The 17,512-nt window shown below is 48.9% G+C and overlaps 1 protein-coding gene across 5 annotated transcripts in view; it reads left to right on the top strand.

Annotated features, from left to right (window-relative positions):
• PLXNA4 (plexin A4) overlaps positions 1–17,512 on the top strand; it is a 596,306-nt gene that overhangs the window by 279,946 nt on the left and 298,848 nt on the right. The window contains exon 4 of one of the 5 annotated variants that reach the window (XM_047848904.1): positions 3,765–4,438. The exons of the other annotated variants lie outside the window; for them this stretch is intronic. Coding sequence (XP_047704860.1) covers positions 3,765–3,857 — 93 coding nt within the window. The 3' untranslated portion in view covers positions 3,858–4,438. Of the gene's footprint in view, positions 1–3,764; positions 4,439–17,512 lie in introns of those variants that run through there. 5 annotated transcript variants of the gene reach the window in all.

The raw sequence follows: 17,512 nt of genomic DNA, 5'->3' as shown, positions 1-17,512 counted from the left end.
AGTAAATAATTGCTGGTGTGTGATGACCCAAGGTCATCGCCAATGGAGGAATGTAATTAGGGCCTTCATTTCCGACCATTTTGGGAGCTGTCTTCCAGCTGACACTTGTTCCTCTGATCCCTTGTGCTAATGTTCATGTCTTCCCTCATCCCCGGCTTTGGAGACCGGAGAGCTTGGGCTGGAATGGAACTGTTCGTGCGCAGCGTCTTTCCCCACAGAAGGGAGAGGGCAGAACATCGTGTTCCAGGGACTGGGAGCTTGGGCCTCCCACCTTTCACGCACACCTCATAACGTGTGAGTGCCCTCTCATGACTATTTCCGGGAGGGACGTGGGACTAGAAACTTGCCCTGTGCCACATCTTTTTGGACTGTCCAGCACCTCATGGCCACCACTGCTTTTTTCAGTGTTAGACCATCTTCCTTTTTCCTTGCCTTTGGAGCCCTGCTTGATTTGTGCTTGGGAGAGATGGGCACGCTCTAAGCTTTCTGGGCTGGGAAGGCCCGAGTACCTCGAAATGTGTTACAGTGGGTGGGGTCCTTCAGTGGGAGGCAGAAGCCTTGCCTTTTATTCCTGCCTATTCCATCTCTTGCTGCTGGTGCCACAATGCCTTGCTGGGAGAGATGATGAAAGATAACTGCATTCCAGGTTCTTCTGGAGATGCTTCTCCTGGTCAAAGCAAGGGAGGAAAACATCTTCTTGCCTTTACTCTAACTCCCAGAGCTAAGGCAAGACTTGAGACAAACTCCATGAGAAGAAAGGGCCAAGACTCTCGTGCGTGTCCTTCCAGCATGCCTTTTGGAATGGGGAGGGGGATGTCCAGAAAGGAAGAGGGCAGTGAGTGATGCCATGTTTTGGTATCTGGTTCTTTCAGCCTCATTTTGGAAGAATGTCAGTTTGAAGACTGAGAGAAACAGATTTAAGAAAAGGAGGCCCATTGGCTGTCATCTCTAGGAAGATCATTGCTACAATAAATTTGCAGGGCCCCACATCCCTGTGCCCATGTGCAGATCCCAGCCTGGTGTGCTCGGTCAGTTCTGCTAAGGAAGCTAAAGGCTGTGAGCCTATTCTTGCTCTCTCTTAAAAGGGCCTGGCCTGGCCTCCCCTTCCTGGAGCCCCCTGGGTCCAGGAACCATGCTGTCCCTTACCTTCTTCTCTTAGAAAACTTTCCACAGACAAGGATGTGACCTTGATTGCTTGCCCCACTGTTCCCTCCCCACTGGGCACCTCAAGCACAGAAAACAAACAAAATATAAGCCTTTTTTCAGGGGTGGCTGGGTAGCTCAGTCAGTTAAGTGTCTGACTCTTGATTTCAGCTTAGGTCATGATCTTGTGGTTCGTGGGATTGAGCCCCACATCAGGCTCTGTGCTGGTAGCGCAGAAACTACTTGGGATTCTCTCTCTTCCCTCTCCTGATCTCTGTTTCTCTCAAAATAAATGAATAAACTGTAAAAAAAAAAAAAAAGTAAATAAAAAGGTTTTTTTTTTTTTTTTTTTCCTTGCTGGAGATCAGTGCAAGAGAGCCCTCTTTGAAACTTTGATTTGGGAATAGGCTTCTATGTTGCTTAATATTTGTTCTCTCCATGTGTATTCCCACATGTTCTAAATTTCCCCAACTGTCTGAGGGCTGGAACTGTCAGTCCTTTTAGACTTTCTGCCACAAACACCTCCTAAGCTGCTCAGCACATCAGTTATTGTTGGGGGATGTGATGTGGACTGGGAAAACAATGGCCGCTGCCTCCAGCTCCATTCCCCTGGTAACCCCCAGAGACCTCAAGGAAGGACAGTGAAAAGGGAGCCCAGAGTAACAGCTGAGCCTGAAGGACCTGAAAGTGGAATCGAGCTGTCCCCTGACTGCTCACTGGGTAAAGACTTCCAGATCTGCATCGATAGGCCTCAGCCGTGAAGGGTGAGCCCTCATCCACCTGCTCTCACTTGCTTTTCTTGCCCATGGTCTCCTGAAGGTTTAGACATTCACCATTGAAAAAGACAAGGGGGGGGGGGGCGCCTGGGTGGCGCAGTCAGTTAAGCGTCCAACTTCAGCCAGGTCACGATCTCGAGCCCCGTGTCAGGCTCTGGGCTGATGGCTCAGAGCCTGGAGCCTGTTTCCGATTCTGTGTCTCCTTCTCTCTCTGCCCCTCCCCCGTTCATGCTCTGTCTCTCTCTGTCCCAAAAATAAATAAACGTTGAAAAAAAAATTTTTTTAAATAAAAAAAAGAAAAAGACAAGGGGCGGGTGGGTGTTGGTGAGTCGGGACCTACCCTGAGTTAGCAATGAGGACCTTTAGGTGTGTACCACCCATACCTGAAGCATGTGGACACAGAAGGGAATGTAACCTGAGAATTTTCTTCAGGCTTGAGTCATCTCATTTCTGAGGCCTCTAAGCCTTGGGTGGTAGAGTGCCCAAAGATGGGGTCCCTGCCTGGCTTCCTGAGCCATGAAGTGAGAGACCTAGGATCAGACTTACTCACCTGGGCCTCTCTGGTTTTCCAGCTTTCCCAGAGAAGCCCCAGGCCAGAGTGGAACAGAGTCCTTACTCACAGACATGCAGAGATCATCCTGGAATCTCAGAGAGAGAGCTGAGAGGCTGAGAGGTCATGAGTCCAAGGGGACAGCATATCTGCCTCCTTGGCTGTTGGCTCTGGGGCAGGCTGAGCCGGTACCTTCAGCTCCATCAGTGCTGCACTGAGGGGAGAACTGGCCTCTCTGGTCCCCCAATTATCCCTGGTCCCTGCAGCCACCTTGTGAGGACAACTCCTCAGCAACCAGGTGATGGAAGAGTCGGGGAGGGGGAGTGAAGTGAACATGATCACTTGCTGCTGATAGAACAGTAATGAAATTACCGGGCAGTTAGAGCTGCCCCATTAACAGTGGAGTCAGTGTGTCAGAGACACTTAGGGTATTAGCGCTCCAGATGTCATCCTGGGACAGACGTAGAGCTGCTCACGTGTCCTACCTGCCTTTGTGGGAAGACCCACCTGCTCTGCAGGAGGAGCACTCCCTTCCCTTTAGAAACCTTGCTGTGTACCCCTAGCTGAGGAGACATAGAAGGCCAGGGTTTTTCTCGGGTGCTTTCTGAGGCCTATGAAAGCTGGTGATGTAGAAGCATTATGTAGAAGCTTCTTTGAGTGCCAGAGAGAACCACAGCCTCCTGGACCTGCACACGGCCTCTATGGATGCCAATTTGTTCATCTGTAATGTGGAGGGATCCTATGGAACAGTCCTCTTCCTTCCAGGAGGAGGGAAGGGATTTGAGATGCAAAATAGGAGCGAGTGTCCAGGAAGGAAATGGACAATGATGTGACTGAGAAGCATTTCATCTGGTGTCCTTAATCTGGAGTCATTTGGCCTGCACTCCACCCCCCCCACCCCCCCACCCCCCCGCTGCTGGGCTTTTGGAGAATGATGAACTCTGTGAAATTGTTCATAAAAACAATGGATGAAGGAGCATTTTCCAGAACTTTTGAGAAGATTCTCAGAGAGGTCTTGGCCCTTACAAGGTGAACACCCACTGGCATCTTTTTGTGGGAGCAGCCTGGACCTCAGCCACTAGATTGGGAAAAGAGGCTTCCCCTTAGAAGTGGCACCCCACTCAGCAAACTTGGCCTTTCATCCAGCAGATGGAGAGAGGCTTGCTTCTGATTCTAAATGAAGCTGTCAGGGAAGATGGAGAAGCATGACAAGTGGAGGCAGTCACATGTGACAGGGGAGACAGAGAAGTAGAGATTTCTGAAGGAGCTGTGTTTGCCTCCTCACCCCTTTATAGGAGCAGAGCTGGGACCATGAAGAACAGGATGTAATTTCCCTGGGCGCTGGTTTCCCTGAAGTGGATCAACTGTGGATTGAAGTGGATCAGTGAAACACTGATCAGGCAGAAGTTTCGAAGAGATGGCTCCTCCTAGCTTCTAAACCCCATTGAATGTGAACCTGGCAACAATTCTTGGCCTGGATGGACTTTGGGTTGCCCTTATTTGTGGGTGCTCCAGGTGCAAGATTGAACATTGTCAGGGATCAAGTTGCCAGGTTAACTAAGACTCGCAGTATCAAACCACATGGCTCCAAATAAGGGGCCAGAAGCCTGGGAAACTGTGGAGAAGGAAAACAGTCAACTGGACAAAGTGGGAATGAGGTAGAGAGCCATAAGCACAAGCCCAGGTGAAGTTCTAAGGTCAAGCTTATGCCTGAGTATCTATCCATCTGGCAGCTGATTTTCAGCTCATTGGAAAAAAGGGATTTGTAAAGCTTGACCTCTGGTAATAAGCCAGTGGTCTGCCACCAATTCAATTCCATTTAAAGCAATTCAATGAGCAAACCAAATATTTGTGAATTACCTTTTGTGTCTTCAGTACCTTACCAGGTACTATCAAAGATGTCTAAGAAATAAAAGGTATTATCTCTGCTTTGATGAGCTCATCAGTTAGTTGGAGAGAATAAATGTGTATAGAAGGAATAGCTAGAGAGAACCATGGCTGGGCTATGTGTAAATGTGCATCAAGAATTCAGTGTCTGGTTAAGAGTTCTTTGCTGTTCTTATACCTCCAGTTTACGGCTTCTAAGAAATGACAGAATCCAGAGTCCCTTGTGTCTCTTCACCTTTTTCCATTCCAGGCCTGAAAACATGACCAGTGATTGTTTTCCTCAGGGGATAAATAACATATAGGTGCTGAGGGAATGAGGTTGTGCCTGATTAGGAGATGAGGAGGTGTGGCTGTTCGATTAGAGGTTGCTCTTTCCAAGAGATCAAAGAATGTGGTTTCCTTGACTTCCCTCCATCTCTTCCACCTTGCCCATCCTTCCTATGCCTTCTGCCTCTGTCTAAGCTGACCATATGACTGGCCACCCTCTTCAGTAAACCCCTCGTTCTCCAGAGGGGGAAAAAAGCCCTGACTTATAGCATATGCCAATCTCTGTGGTGTAAATAGTCCCATTGTGGTGAGCTCACGCTGTTTTAACAACCAGATCACAAAATTCCTAAAAATGTAATAATTAGCTTTCCTGAGGTGGCAACAAGCTGGCTGCAGCCCACCACTATTGGCTCCAGATCACCCTGTTGATCTGAACATCACTGACCACTTCATGGAGCACTGGGTCCAGATCTTACTGGAAGAGTAGTGGCTTCCATAAAATATGAGCTTAAGCACTCACTGGGCAGTATCCAGTGGGAATATGAAGTTCAGGGAAGAAAATGTAGCTCCATTTAGTACCTCATAATCCAACATAATTATCAGAGACATAAACCGAACATTGAGAGAGAGGGAAGGGGGGGGGGCGGTTCTGTGTGCTTGTTTGGGTTCTTAAACTTAGGAGAAAAGCCTATCTTTTTGAAATATGCTGTGTGACCTGGACAGAAAAACTGGTTTAGATGACCTCTGAGGATTATTAGAAAACTTTTTTATTAGAAAACTTTCCATTTTTAGAAAACTTATAATTACATGAAGTCTTCTGATGAATTAAGGGATTAGGGCCCCTCTGTTTGCAAGATGGTAGCCTGGTCACCTTCCAGTCTCTTTCACTGAGCCCATCTTCCTCATACCTTCCAGTCTATTTTGCTCCAGGGTAATCCCCTTCCTCGTCCACAAGAAGTCAAATTACCCCTAGTCCCACTTCACAGGGCTACCTATTTCCTCCAGCTTCCCCTTCCCTCCCCTCCAAGTTGAGAGCCCTGAAGGATTGAGGAGAGCCTACCCATCAACTGGATAACAGGGACTGAGTCTAGGGGGTTATGAGCACCTGCAAACAGGGAAAGAGGGGAAGAGTCCAGTTCAGCTTCTCCAGGTGATGAGCTATCCCATCCTGGGCCCCAGTGGGAGCCTGGCCAGCCAGCTGAAGGTCTCTGAGGGGAAATCAACCAGAAATGTCAGTCAGGCAGTGGAGCGGGACCAGAAAAATCAATGCTGAATTCCAGATGCCAGGAGGGCAGGGGAGGGAGGATGGAAGGATGAAATGAGAGCATTTGTTTGCAATTCTAATATAACAAATCAACAGATCACCAGGCAAAGATGCCTAATGAAAATGCACATGATGGACGCGGGTGGGTGGAGAGAGGAAGGGAGGGAAGGAAAGCCCAGGCACAGGCCTACTGAGGAATTCAGAGGCGTCTGTGTCCACTGTGACCCTGCTACCAAGAGCAAGGGCACCAGGACCAGCTAGCCTGAGGCGGGAGGCCCAAATCTGCCCCTGACCATCATGTGGCCTTGCCCCAGTTACCTTACCTTCCTGTTCCTTCATTTCCTTCTCTGCAAAGGGGGGCCATTAGGAGCACCCACCAGATAGGGTTTTCATGAGGATAAAATGAGGTAACTGGGATAGCCAATGCCTGTTGTATGGGAACAGCTATTATTTATTTTCTTATTTAAAACCCTCATCAGGGTGCCTGGTGCATAAAGTTAATGCCCTTCCCCTCCTCGGGGCAAATTGAAAGCTAAAGAAGATGGAGAGGTTGGAGCCCAGATATCACCATCCAGGCCACGTCAAGGCCTTCACCAGGTTTCCTCTCTGGGCCCCTCAAATAAAACCAACAGATCCAGTCTTCTCTAATTCTGCTTTCAAATCACCTTCTATACAACATGGGATAGGTATTTAATAGCACAGGGTCTGGATTTCCTCGTGTGTGACGTCATGGTAACGGTGCCTAGCTTAGCAGGCTATTGCAGGGGTGAAACGCAAGGTATTCTGGGAAGGTTTTTTGTTCTTAGCTCACCTTTACTGGTGTGTATGAAGTGTAGTCTCTGGTGTGAGTGGGCTATGTGCACTATCTCATTTAACCGTTAACAACCGCAAGGAGTTTGTACTGTTGTTCATTTATGACTTGGGGAGAGTTAGTCTGACTAGTTATGCCCCAGGCCATACCTGCCCGTTCTTAGCCTCAGCCTGGTGGTCGCCCTGCCCTGAGGCCTTCTCTTCCTCCAGCTGAGCTGGTGTGCTTTTCTCAACATGGCACAGAGCTGAGTTGGACCTATTAGGGGGATAGCTCAGTTTTCAGAGCTGGCCGAACAATCCCCTTCATCGAGAAGTACCTGTGAGTTTTTCCCCTGTAATTGTGGCCTTGATTTTTACCAGCTTATCATGTGAGCGTGAGAGACTGTGTCAACCACATCAGAAGGCAGAATCTCTGAGGGAGGACATAAGGAGAGCCCAGCAGGGTTCCCAGTGACAAGGAGAACTTCCTGACATTCTTCGGTACCACCCAGAGCACTCCATCCCGCTGGAGGGGGTGAACAGAATCTCTGAGGAGATCCACAGAATTTTGTTTTCATGCTTCTCTCTTTCTTTCCTTATAGACAGAAAAGTGAGGTACTTAAATGGTCTGACCATGAAATTGGGCAAGATTTTCCAAACCGTATACTTGCCCTCTTTTCACAACCGGGCACGTCGCAGAGCATTTTGGGTGTGAAAGATACCATTATCTACCCAGGAGTGAGTATCACAGTTTTGTAGGGGTGATGTGTGCTATAGAATAAAAGTTTGTGTCCCCCCTCAAAATTCATAAGTTGAAAACCAATCCCTAATGTGATGGTATGTGGACAAGGAGATTTGGGGGAGGTGATTAGGTCACGAGAGTAGAGTGCCCTTATACAACAGGCCCCACTGAGCTCTCTGGCCCCTTCTGCCTTATGAGGACGCAGCACGGAGAGGGCTGTCTATGACCCAGGAGGTGGGCTCTCACCAGTGAATCTGCCGACACCTTGACCTTGGACTTCTCAGCCTCCAGAACTGTGAGAGGGAAAGTTCTATTGTTTATGAGCCATTCATTCTATGGTATTTTGTTACAGTAGCCCAAATGGACTAAGGATGCAATAATTGCTGATTCATCCCCTGGAGATAGGTCATTTGCATACTCTCACCCATGGCAATAGGCAACTAGACGTGTCTGTGTATCTGTGACGTGTGTTCCTTGGACATGCCCCACAGGGGCTCTGTTGAGGGCACATGAGTGGATACTGAGGCAGGCATGCCCACTCAACTATTGTGAAGAGAGGGCTCCAAAAGCTTAAGACAGAAAAATCAGATGGTTTGGGATGTGAGTTACTCCAGAAAAAAACAAAACAAAACAAAAACCTCTTCTCATCTGCTTCAGAAATAACAGAAGGAGCAGGGGGCAGATTTGGAATAATCCAAATTAGATGTGGCGAGGTGATTTGGTTGGCCAGATCGGGGATTTAATGAGAACCAAGCTTAAGGAGAAGCCCTTTAATGGGCCTGATGGCGCCAGTGTTCGCTGTGTGGGAGCAGGGATGGTGACTGTCAGGTTCTTCTGCACTTCTAGAAAAATGGACTCGCATGAACACTCTACAGGTGGTGGGTAGCACAGCCCTCAAATGTGGGGAAGGCGGAGAATGTGCGTGGCTTAGTGGACTTGGTGCCTACCCACTGGTAGTCATACCCTCACTCAAACCTGACCATCCCTCCCACCCCACACCAGCACGAGCCTTCACAAGATGTGCACCAGGCTGCCTGGGGTTCCTAGACCGTGTATCCCTTGCCACCTGCCGCTCAGGGTGCTCAAAATGCAGCATATGGTCCTCATTGTCCACAAGGGAGTTAATTCCTGAAAATATATCTGAGTAAAAGGGCATTGCTAAGGAGGGTGAGGTAAGTGTTTGGTTCAATTTCCAAATTGAAGAAGTAAAGTATGTGTGGGAGAGAATTTCAAAATAAAAGTTTCAGGTTCTAGACAAAAAAATAATAACGAGGGCTAAAATTGAGCAAGAGAATGCTCTTAAGTTCACCGAAATGTTTTGGATCTGGCTCAGTTTGTGGGCCGCGCTTTTGGGGAGAAGGGACCGCGTAAGGGGGGTCCCCTGGAATTCACAGAGGAAATGTGTGGCCAGTCGATGCCGGCTTGAGTACACAGAACGATGATAATTGAATGGGTTCATGGTCCTCTCTGCTCATTGATAGGATCAGCCTATTATTGTGTTTCCTGGAACGGAAGCACACATTTTTAAAAAGAAGCGATGCCAGGTTCGTTTTAATTTGAGAGAAGTGCCAATTTAGAAAATGAAGGGGAACCCTGGAGATGCTACATGTTGGTCTTCGGAAATTTTCTCTGCTGAATCCTCCAGTGACAATATTTTCCCTTCAATGTAATGAAGAAAAGATACAGACGTGAGGTTAATTAAGAGGGATGTATCTAAAGGAAGGCTGAGTAGGGAGCAATCCAGGGGGACGTGGCATGACCACCAGCAGCAGCAGCGTCACCACCCTTGATTCCTATCGACTGAGCACGTGCAGGGAAACAGATCATGGGCCCACTGGCAGCTAGAAATCGACACTAGAAACATCGGGCTGAGAGGGCATGGAAGTCACAGTCATGAAGCCATCAGGCTGTCTTACCATTCAGAGGGAAAAAAATAATATACAGAGTGTCAGTAGAATTGGGTCCTGGGAAGAAAATTGCCCAGCTGATTTGAACTTCAGGTAGCAAGACTCCTCTTTCTGAAGGCTTGGGACTTGACAATGTGCTCACAAGCAGCCCAGGAGATGGGAATGCTCCCCCAAAGAGAATAAGGTGCAAAACAGATGATGCCACTGATTGGATTTGCCTTTGCTGCAGAAAGACAACCACGAGGGGAGGGCTGGCTCTGAGCACCAGTGAAGGAATATCTTCCAGTGAGGTAAAGCTTCCTGCTCCTCCACAGAACTTGGGGGTGCTGAGCCCTGAGAGACACCAAAGGTGTGAAAAGCAGCAGAGAGGTCTGCTGTCCTGGTGGTTCTCCTCGGTGACGAAGCCTGGGGTGGGGGCAGGCGGGTAGCCTGTTGCACAGCTGGACCATCACAGGCTCAGCCGGTTAGAACTAACACTGTGGACAGCCTCTAGGACCCTACTAGCACCACCCTGCCAACATCAGTCAGCCTCGGGCGTAATGTAGGGGTTTGACCTCTCCGGGCCATACCAGACCCAACAATCTAGAAGCTCAAGTCCACCAGATCAGGGCGAGATGAGTCAGAGAGACTCCAAGAAGAAGCCACCCAGAAGAATCCAGGGCATTGCTTCTGGCGCCCTGTTGAATGCCCGTCTTTCATACTAATTTCTAAGCTCCGGATGCCTGGGATTGTTTTTGTTCCACACATGGCTGGTGCTTAGCCCAGTGCCTGGAACACAGTGGGTACTTGGTAAGTGCTTATTAAATGCATAAGATGAGTTTGTAGAGGGAGACTTCTCTGAGCAACAACATTTGGGAGGGCAAAGGTCAGAATCTAAAATAAAAATGCAAAAGAACAGGAATGATCCCATAGAGAAGCAGCAGATTGGAATCCAGAAAGAAAACGTAGGTGGTGGGGAAGTTGCCCATTCGCGAAAAGTAAAAATCTTGAGGCATTCCCAAGAAGCAAGGGGGTGGAAAGGACATCTGTTAAAACTTCTGAAAATGGACTGGGTGCTGGGTGGGGGAGTGCTTCTTTCGATCTTTCCAGGTTTTTAAGCTCTTTGTTTTCTGTTTCTCTGTTTACTTACATGCAGTCGTACGCACAACTGGCAGGCTCACCTCTCCTGCCGTCATCTGGGACCTCTGTGGTCCTGGGCCCTGAGATCCAGGCTGGTGACTCTGAACGTATTCCTTTCATCTCCAACTCTTTGCTCCTGACTGATAACTTCCTCTGCATTCCTCAGACCTAGATTTGTCCTCACTTTTGTCCCTGGGTCTCCCAGGACAGCCCTGAAGGTCAAGTGTAACCATTTGGGGTCTGGGAGCCTCCTTTCACCTCTGACTCTGACAGAGTGGTGACTTGAGGGCAGGAATGTCACCCTTGATGCTACTTTGTAAAGCAGTTGGCACTCCTCACCCTGAGGGGCCCTCCAAGTGCAGCCTGGTAAGACCTCCGGCCTTATTAAGCCGGGTCTACCTTTGGGAACACCATTCTCTGACATTCAGCCTTTATTGGCCTTGGGCAAGTCATTTGTTGAGAGACCTTTGTTCCCCTGACTGGTGGCCAAGCAATAGGATTATTATTTGACTGAATAGGTATTTTAAATATGGTACAGTCAGGATATGCATATACGTATATATTTATAATCAGGATAATATAGGCAGGATATATATCTGTATATCTACATAGACATGCTACCGCTCTACAAGCTTGGGATCCCTGGGCCGTGTCCAGTGCTTCTAAGCCTGGGTTCCTCACTTGGGGCTGTCCATGGGAGGTAAGAGATTTCTGTTATTATTCTCAGTTCAGTTCAGTGAGCACATATGGAGGACACACACTAGACCAGGCACTTTGCTGGGCCCTGCAAACCCAGAAAGGTTTAACTGTGGCCTGAGAAACTCCCAGCCCCACTTACAGATCAGTCTTCTAAACCAGTGTAAAGGGAAGCATCTTGTCTAGGACCTCGTAGCAAGCTCAGCGACAAAGCCATGTTTAGATATCCCTTTCAGAATTTGTATGTTGTGCGAGGCAGGTGAGACGCAGTCTCATGGGGCAAAAGCCAGCTTGGGGGATTGTCTGTGACTGATTTGCAAGACATAGGTTCTAGCTCTGTCTCTGATGAAAACTCACCACATGAATGTGGATGGGCCATAATGTTGTTTACCCTGGAAGGAACCGTGGGGCCCCTATTGCTGTGATAGGATTGAAGAAGGTGAGGTTTTGGTACTCCAAGCCTTAGGTTGCTCCATATATAAAATAGAAATAATAATGCTTACCTCCTTTACCTTACATGGATTTTAAGAAATAAAACGTGAGAACAGCTGTCAGAATGTTTTGGAAGAATCAGCATATAGCCATCTTGATTCTGCCTCTGGAGGCAAGCGTTGCCCTGCTCACCAGCCTTCTTCGCTCCTCATTCCCTTCTCTATTGAGTGCCCAGTGAAACCCTATAGAGCCCAGCAGGGCTGCCTAAAAAGAGAGTCAGATACAATTTTAAAAACATTCTACTTACGGGCAAAAATCCCATAGCAGCAGTGAGGCCCTGACCCCTGTATAGTTGACTCTTTCCACAAACAAGCGCCTGATAATCACCCTTCATGGTGAAATATTTGATTTATTCTATGGAGGTTCATTGAAGGGCCTTTAAAAAAGGAAGCTGTGTAAAAACATTTGCTAGCAGCTTTAGGGAAAGGGAGGAAGGAGCAGAAAGAATTACGACCACACATCCTTGGAATTGTTATCATATTAAGCCTGTTTCCATGAGTGGATGGATTTTCTGATGCAGTCGGGTATCTTGCCTCTGGACAGTGAAATTGCTATCCTCTGCCACAGAATAAATTACCTGTCAGGCTCTTTTAAGCGGTTTCAGGATGGTTAGTTTGAAGACAGCAGCACACGCTGGGGAAGGCAGGCGGGTCCAGGGTGGGGAGAGTGTACTTTCAAAAGTTACCGTTTGTGTGTCATAGTGTTATTTGCTGTGTCGTGTTGATCTGGTGTGATTTGACAGCTGCGTGTGAGAGGCAGCAGCCTCAAAGAATTGTGAACTGCCCTCCAGGTGTTTACCTGTGCAACACATGTCTGTGCAAGGCAGTGGGGAAGGGAAACCGAGCCTCCCTTTTTAAACACAGGAGTCCTGGCATTTTCCTGCACGATGAAACTCAGAACTTTCATGGTTGCCTCATTGTGGGGAGATGGGAGGATGTAACTGATTCCTAAGAAGTGGCAGCAATGCACAACCCACACGGACCCATGCACATGCACGCACACACACATGCACACACACAGAGTAAGGTTTTCCAATTAGCTAGCCAGAAGCATATTATCCTAATCCCATAAAGCTTCAGAAAGCACCACACTACTCATTCAGCTTTAGGACATTTTCTGAGGCCAGGAACCAGATGCTTCTCACCCTGGTAATCTCCCACTTGGCAGGGCCTGGAGGACCACAGGTAAAAAGGCATCAGTATTAAAACATTTGCTAGTGGCTTTAGGGAAAGGGAAGAGAGAGCAGAAAGAATTACTGCCACGAATTTTGGTTGATCACCTACTGAGTTCAGGGCTTGCCCCTTTCACCAGCGGTTTGCCAGTGTTTGGGTTCCAGAAGCTGAGCAGAAAAGGACCCCCTGTCTCCCACAAACACCTCTACCCAACGTGTCACCTGAGGTGAATAAGGAGTGTAGTCATGCATTGGATATATGCATAAGCATAGGCTGATGCATATGTATGTGTATGTGTATAGATATGTATGTGTATAGATGTGCGTGTGTATGTGTGTGTGTGTGTGTTATGTAGCTAGCCAAGTAAATTACTTATTCATATGTTCTAAAGCATGGATGGTCACACATTCTGAGAGACCTATCTGTAGACAGCCTATATGATCTTCAGAGGCTTCCAGAGATGACTTCTTTCTAAAGGGCTAGCCTTCAAGATCGCCGAGCCCGAGCAAGGTGGTCCTGCATCTGTGGGCCATGTGTCTGAAGCTCCGGCACCTGCCAGCTGAGCTTCAAGTCACAGGGCAGCTGGATCTGGCAGAGACTATTTTCTGCTTCTCAATTCCCTCCAGGCCAAAGATAAAATGAAAACTGCAGTTTTGAATGATACCTGGGCTGCTGAATGAACCAGAGACGGTTAACATTCTTGCCGATAGTAAAGCATGTTATACGTGGTAATAATTGCAGGTTATAGCTTGCTGCCTGGGATGAAGGGTTTAAAATGGACATTCCAGTTCATCTCAACGCCGGTTGAAGAATTAATATGTTCATGTGTTTCAGAGCGTCATGGCACGTTAAACCTTAGACACCATCCTGTAAAAGCCTTTCAACGACTTGCTGTCCAGCGGTGGCCAGTTGATTTGGGACACAGTTTTTGTTTTGATATGCTGACAATCAGTCATCAGGGAGATTGGGGAAAAAAACCCATTAAACCAAGAATAGAATTGTCGATATTAAGCACATCTAAACCTATACAGAATTGTATTTCTTTAAAGCATCTATTAGATTGTTAGCCAATGCTGGGCATTGGGCTAAGGCAGGCTGATGGTTGGCAAGTGAAAACTATGGGTTACTGCCATGGCTTGACATCGGAGTTTTTGCTTTACCATGACACTATATGACACTTCGAAATATATGTTGGACTGAGGTTGTCTGACTACAGGTATCATTCTATGCTAATACTCATTGTGTGGTCATGAAGTGGGCATTTGCGTGTTTGCCTGGGAAACACGAACCATGGCTGAGCTGCAGGTAATAACATCTATCTGACACTCCCCTACTTTTGCTGCCTCATTTTAGACCTTTGATGGGGGCTCGAAAATAATAAAATGAATATGTATTAAGCACCTAGTACATGCGAGGCACTGTAGCCAGTGCTTTATCTATGCATTATATCATAAAAGAAACCCTCTGAAAGAGTTGCTTAATACGACCTACATCTCCTAGATGAGGAAATCAAAGCTCCAAGGGGTCACAATTTAACCAGAATCTGTGGTCTTAACCACTTTTAACCTCAAGTTATTAGGGCATGCTTTTGGCACTGTTTGTATGTTGTGCTGAGACCTTCCCATAGAGTGCACCAAAGCCGTGGCCTCCCCCATGGAAGGTCCCAGGTCAAGAGTGACCCCTTTTCAGGAGGCGAGCATCATGCCCTTACAACCGCGAACACACACGCAGTGTGGCTCCTGCCACCAACCTTTTCCTCACCCCCAGCCTTCCTCTCGCTGAACCCGTGGCTTTGTCTTGGCTCTTGCCTGCTCCCGCTCATGCTCCTTCCCCGCCCCCCCATCTTCACCTCCCTTTCTCCAGGGGACGATGGTCTCCACCTGCCGTGACTGAGTGACCGCCAGCGTCAGGCTGCTCTCCCCCCTCGTCTGGACACCACACAGGGCGGTGGGAGAGACTCTGTTGGTGTGTGCGCATCATCCTGGCTGCAGCCTCTGGGTTCTTCTGTACTTTCAGGTTGTGTGTACTTGGTGGCATGGGCCAGCCCAGGGAGGGAGAGATTGGGGGGGGGGGGTCTCTGTCTGCTTTGCACTGAGTGAGGTGAGAACAGGAGGAGTGGGAAGAGACCAACCAGGGCATGGCGGGCTAAGGATCTCTTGGAGTAAGTATAGATCCGGCAGGGTTTTTTGTTTTTGTTTATTTCCACTCAGATGTAAGCTCTCTTCCCATTCTACACTGTTGCATACAGTCACGTGCAGCACCCGCCCCCCCCCCCAACTTTCACACATACACCCACACTCCACCAATGATTGCGGTTTCCTTTGTGAGAATGTGTGCGTGTGCACGCACATACCTGCACACACTGTGATCGCATTCCCCCCTGCTAGATTCTGCCCCTCAGAAGTCAACGTCATTAAGCCCTCTAATGATGTGAGCTGGGGACCATGAAGGGGAGAGGCAGCTACTTTCCGGCCGTAGGCAAAGATCTGTACTTTTTCAGGGTTTGGCTTTTTATGCTCCATATCCTGACCATTGCGCTTCTGGAGAGTCTCTTTGAAGAGCAAAACAGACATGCCATAGGGACGCCTGGCTGGCTCAGTGGGTAGAGCATGTGACTCTTGATCTCAGGGTTGTGAGTTCAAACCAAAGCTTATGAAAAAAAAAAACAACTAACCCCCTCTACCGCAAAATAGTCATGCGGTACTAGTTGGTGGGTCACGTGACCCGGGTTCTCTTTTCCACAGGGACAGCTAGTAGCTGTTTCATCTGAGGACTCAGGGAAGTGGGAGGAAGGAACTTGGAAGGAATGCTCTTCTGCATCCATGATGTTGGGTCCAAAGTCTAGATGGGCATCATCTCTGAACAAGTAACGCTTGCGTAAGATGGAGCGCTGAGGGGCACTGCGGCCAGGAAGCCCAGTAACATCCAAGCCATGTGGCTTCACATGGTCTTGCAGTGATGGCGCCTGAGTGGCCAACAGTCCAAGTGTCCTCAAGCCCTGAAACTCCCCACTTTTATCTGTGGAGCATGGCAGCTGTGACCTTTTCAGTGACCTATTTATTTATTTTGATTAATTTCTGTCCTTTGCTGGTTTTAGGCCTCCCCACGTCTCCTGGGTGGTCAGCCATCAACTGAAATTCAGGACCCCGATTTCTCCGTGTAGCAACTTAGGTGGGGGGTTGAATTGAAACATTTCTCTGAGACTCTCCAAGGGCTGGAAATTGGGGGAAAGATCACCTTGTTGGATTGGGCCCTTCTACCCCGCTGGCGACTTTTCCTGTGCCTCCAACAGTGGCCGTGACACTTGCAGCTAGGGTACAGGTGGAGAGCTGGAATTCCTGAAGCCGACTGGCTCAGCCCCCACACCCATAATCTATGGGGCAAGCCTTCCCCTGTGCCCCACTGCCCCGGCTCCAGGATGGCTAAGGCCAAGTGATTATCCTAGACAGCTGCGCTGTGTTCACTGCCATGGCCCTTACCTCATCAGCCCCCTGTTTGTGACTCTAGCTGCTTAAAATATAAACCAGATCCCTCATCCCCCTGGACGGACTCCCTCCAGAGCAGGACGGAGTGCGGCGTGTCATATGTCATCTGATTTGCAGCGTGTTTGGGTGATTGCCAGATGGGCATAGGAGGAGGGAGAGGGTGGCTCTGAGCAAGCAGAGGGGAGCTCAGTTTTCTGGGGACAGAGTCTCCAGGCCAATACCAGACCCAGTGGGTGACTTTGACAAGTTGTTTGCTCCTGAGGCCCCACCTGTGGGTTGCTGGAAAACCTGTAAGTCACCAATCATTTTCTGGGCACTTGAGGAGTCTGGAGTCTGGGTAGGGAGTTGCTGAGCCATAAACCCTCCACTTCAGCGGAACTCTGGAGAACGTCAGTGCAAGTCTTCGCTCCATCTCGGCTCATTGAGAGATGGTCAGAAGCTGCCAGGGCCTGTTCCCGGCTGGGCACCGACCCTGGCCTTTTGTCTTACAGGGGTTAGCCTTTGGCCTGCAGCCTAGAGCTTTTTACAGGAGACGAGAGAGAAGAGAACGTTCCATGGTGTCAGAAAGGAGGAAGAGAGATGTGGACAGTCTCAGGTGACGTGCCCACAGACAGCCACACTGGCATGATGGCCAGGAGCTGTGACATGTCACCCACATGGCCAGGGGCCCCCCTGCAAAGATAAGCATGCCCTGACGTGCCTGCGTGTGCACGCACACACACACACGCACCCCATTCCCACACTTCTGTTTTCTTCCACTTCCCACACACTTCACCCCCATCTTCCTCTCCCCAGCAGACCTCACCCTTCCTGCCCAGGCATATGGGGGCATTCACGGACTGGGGCCGAAGGCTCCATCGGCAGCGCTGATTAGAACAGGCTGCAGTTTGAGCAACTGTAATAAGGAGCGGTTGTCATGGAAACCGGCTCTTGATGTTGTCCAGATTTCAGAATCTCTCCCCTCTCCCCACCTTGGTTATTTTCCTTCCTTCCTTGTTTTTCCCCCGAGGCTACAGCTACACGTTTGGCAGGAGTTTATGGGTCCACAACCGAGGATAAGGACTGTGGATCTCGGCCAGGCTCCGCCATGCGGCCACCCTTCTAAATGAGGATATGGCCCTGTGTGGCCAGGAAACCGGAGGCAGGGTACACGCGCTTCGTGCTACAATCCTAGAGATACAGTCCGGTGTGTCGGATGCCAGAAGTGTAGACGGGTCCTGAGA

The sequence above is a fragment of the Prionailurus viverrinus genome, chromosome A2 (assembly GCF_022837055.1).
Source record: "Prionailurus viverrinus isolate Anna chromosome A2, UM_Priviv_1.0, whole genome shotgun sequence".
Taxonomy (NCBI): Eukaryota; Metazoa; Chordata; class Mammalia; order Carnivora; family Felidae; genus Prionailurus; species Prionailurus viverrinus.
This window is presented reverse-complemented; position numbering and strand designations above follow the sequence as displayed.